The sequence below is a fragment of the Habropoda laboriosa genome, unplaced genomic scaffold (assembly GCF_001263275.1).
Source record: "Habropoda laboriosa isolate 0110345459 unplaced genomic scaffold, ASM126327v1 scaffold332, whole genome shotgun sequence".
NCBI lineage: Eukaryota > Metazoa > Arthropoda > Insecta > Hymenoptera > Apidae > Habropoda > Habropoda laboriosa.
The window spans coordinates 129,288-132,246 of NW_017100453.1; the positions used below are offsets into that span (position 1 = coordinate 129,288).

Below are 2,959 nucleotides of genomic sequence, written 5' to 3' on the forward strand. Positions count from 1 at the left end.
AACGACGACAAAGAGGACACACCACCACAGGGGTACTGACGGCCTTCGATCACTGGATCAGTGATCCACGCACGCATCGCTGAAGGAAGACGCTGCGTACCAGGGGTAGCAGCCCTCAGTCGAACGCAGATCATCGGATCATCGCAGCTTCAACGGCCGACCGCATCAAAGACGGCACAGGCGCACGACAAGGACAGCGGTAGAGGTTAGCCATTCACGCCTCCTCACCTTCAAGGAGTCATTGCAGGACAACCACGTCGCCGGTGAACCTCACAAATCGTAAGTCAAATACTGGTCTATCACTATCCTTACATTCCTCTCACTTTCGCCTCAACACGAAAAAATTAAATATGTCTACGTCGAACAACACGAGTAACGAACGCGAGCTCATTCGAAAACGCGGTACCGTGAAATCTAAATTGTCGATGTTCGTCAAATTTTTAAACTCATGCGACGAGTCAGAAACCGCGAATATGCATCAACTACATCTCAGAATCGTGCGAATCGAAAAGGAATTCGAACTCTTCGAATCGATCCAGGAGGCATTAGAGCTAGCCGCATCAGATGACGAATACGAAACGCGACTCGCGGAACGGTCGAACATCGAAGAAACGTTTTATAATAGTATAGCGCAAGCTGAACGATTAATAGCAATTTCCGAAGAACAGAAACAGGCGATTACGGATACTCAGCAAATAGCTGCTAATACTCCTCCTGTAATCGAATCGCGAGACGTTGCGGTAGAACAACCGACGAGATTCGGCGATACAATCGCGTACACGCAATCGCCATTAACGATTAATTCGGAGATGCAAATAAAATTACCGACCATGCATTTGCCGAAATTCTGCGAAACGTACGAGAACTGGCCAGGCTTTTGCGACGCCTTCAAGGCCATGGTGCACGACAATCCGAATTTCCGAGACGCGCAGAAATTAGTATCTTTGCGATCATGCCTGGTAGGGAAGGCCGCAGAAAAAATCAAGTCCTTGGAGACTACCGCGGCGAATTATTTTGTCACGTGGAGTATCCTCGAGAAATACTACGACGATCCGAGCATCGTAATATCGAATAGGGTACACGTGTTTTTCGAATTACCGGTGTGCTCGCGAACAAACGTGAATTCCTTAGGAGAACTGCTGGATCAAGCCACGAAACATTATCGGGCATTACAAGCGCTGACCCTTTGTGAAAGCTTTTCCGATACATGCGATCACCACGAAACTCGACGACCGTACGCGACTATTGTGGAAAGAGAATCTATGGCAGGATTTTACCGTCCATGGATGAGTTATTAGATTTCTTGCATGATCGGCGAAAGGTGATGGAAACGTCGAACTACGGTGGGTCGCATCATAATCGCGCGCAAACAAAGACGCGACTCGAAGCGAAACTCTGCGCTCCATTTAGGCAGCCGCAAGCAAATCTCGCGTATCCGACAGCCATTCCGTTTTGCAATTTATGTAAGGGCAGACATTTCACGCAAAGCTGCAGCAGTCTCATAAATGCAATCGTAACGCGACGGTCCGACATGGTTAAGAGCGCCGGACTTTGCACCAATTGCTTACCTCCCGCTCACGTAGCCAAAAATTGCAACGCTGGTAGACGTAAGTAGTGCAAGGAAAAACACCATACATTATTACATAAATATCGAACCAACTAACAGCAAACAACAGTACAGTTTAACGTTACAGCCTTAAACGCGCAGGTAACTTCAGAAATCTTCTTGTCGATCGCAGTCGTGAACGTTCTCGACAATAACGGACAACAACACCCCCTTCGGCTGTTGTTGGACTCGGGCTCACAATCTAACTTCCTAACGGAACGAGTGGCGCAAAACCTTGGTGCTACCGCGGCAGAACATAGAAATTCCGATAGTCAGGATCAATCAGGGAACCACCAAAATCACATATTCCATCCAGGCGACCATACAATCACGGATAAATTATTTCCAAAAGCACATACAGTTCTTAATATTGCCACAAATCACCGACACGATGTCATCGCGACCGTTTCCGAAGGGGTTATTCAAAATCCCACGCAATTTACCTCTGGCCGATCCGGGTTTCAATGCCCCCTCCCAAATCGACGGACTACTGGGAGCAGATTTATTCTTTAAATTATTGTGCATAGGACAGTTGACAATTGCAAACGGGTCAATTACACTACAAAAAACACAGTTAGGTTGGGTTCTAGCTGGTAAAAAAACCGGCAAAACAAGGCATAGAAGTCTTTGTGGGATAGCACGCGAGCCATTGCCCGAAGAGCTCGCTCGATTCTGGGAAATCGAGGAGATCCCGGATCGGACATCGGTTTCTGCAGAAGGGCGAGCGTGCGAAGCCCACTTTTCGACAAACACAACGCGTGATCCAAGCACCGGCAGATACATTTTTCGGCTTCCATTCGAGGAAAATGTTCAACAATTAGGAGAATTTTATGGTACCGCGCTCAGGCGATTTCATTCACTCGAGCGACGGTTTACGAAAAACGCCAAGTTGAAAAACCAGTACATTAGTTCCTTAAGTGAATACCAGAGACTAGGCCACATGTCACGGATCGAGTCACTGGCATCCGAAGGCAGTTATTATTTGCCGCATCACGCAATTTTTAAGGAATCGAATTTAACCACCGAACTTCGCGTGGTTTTCGACGCCTCAGCCAAAACATCGAGCGGAATATCGTAGAACGACGCGTTGTTAGTAGGTCCGACTATACAAGACAAGTTGTGTCATCTAGACACCAATTTCACGCAGCCGGTCCCAATATGGATCCTTGGGGACACCCCCTTTGGACCTCATGGGTTATTATCTGATGTTTGCTATTGATCTGTATCTTTCTCTGTTTGAAGTAGTTGTTTACCAACTCTATGAGTGTCGAGCTACAGTGACACCGGACCAGCCGGGCTCTGATAGCAGGCCACAGGTTGCCGAAAACCCCGAATAATGCCAGAACATACTTC

General features: G+C 47.4%; 1 protein-coding gene across 1 annotated transcript; it reads left to right on the forward strand.

Annotated features, from left to right (window-relative positions):
- The first annotated feature begins 350 nt into the window (after positions 1-350).
- On the forward strand, positions 351-1,298 carry LOC108575906. Its single transcript, XM_017938839.1, has one exon. The coding sequence runs from the start codon at positions 351-353 to the stop codon at positions 1,296-1,298; it is 948 nt and encodes a 315-aa protein (XP_017794328.1).
- Positions 1,299-2,959: the final 1,661 nt, after the last annotated feature.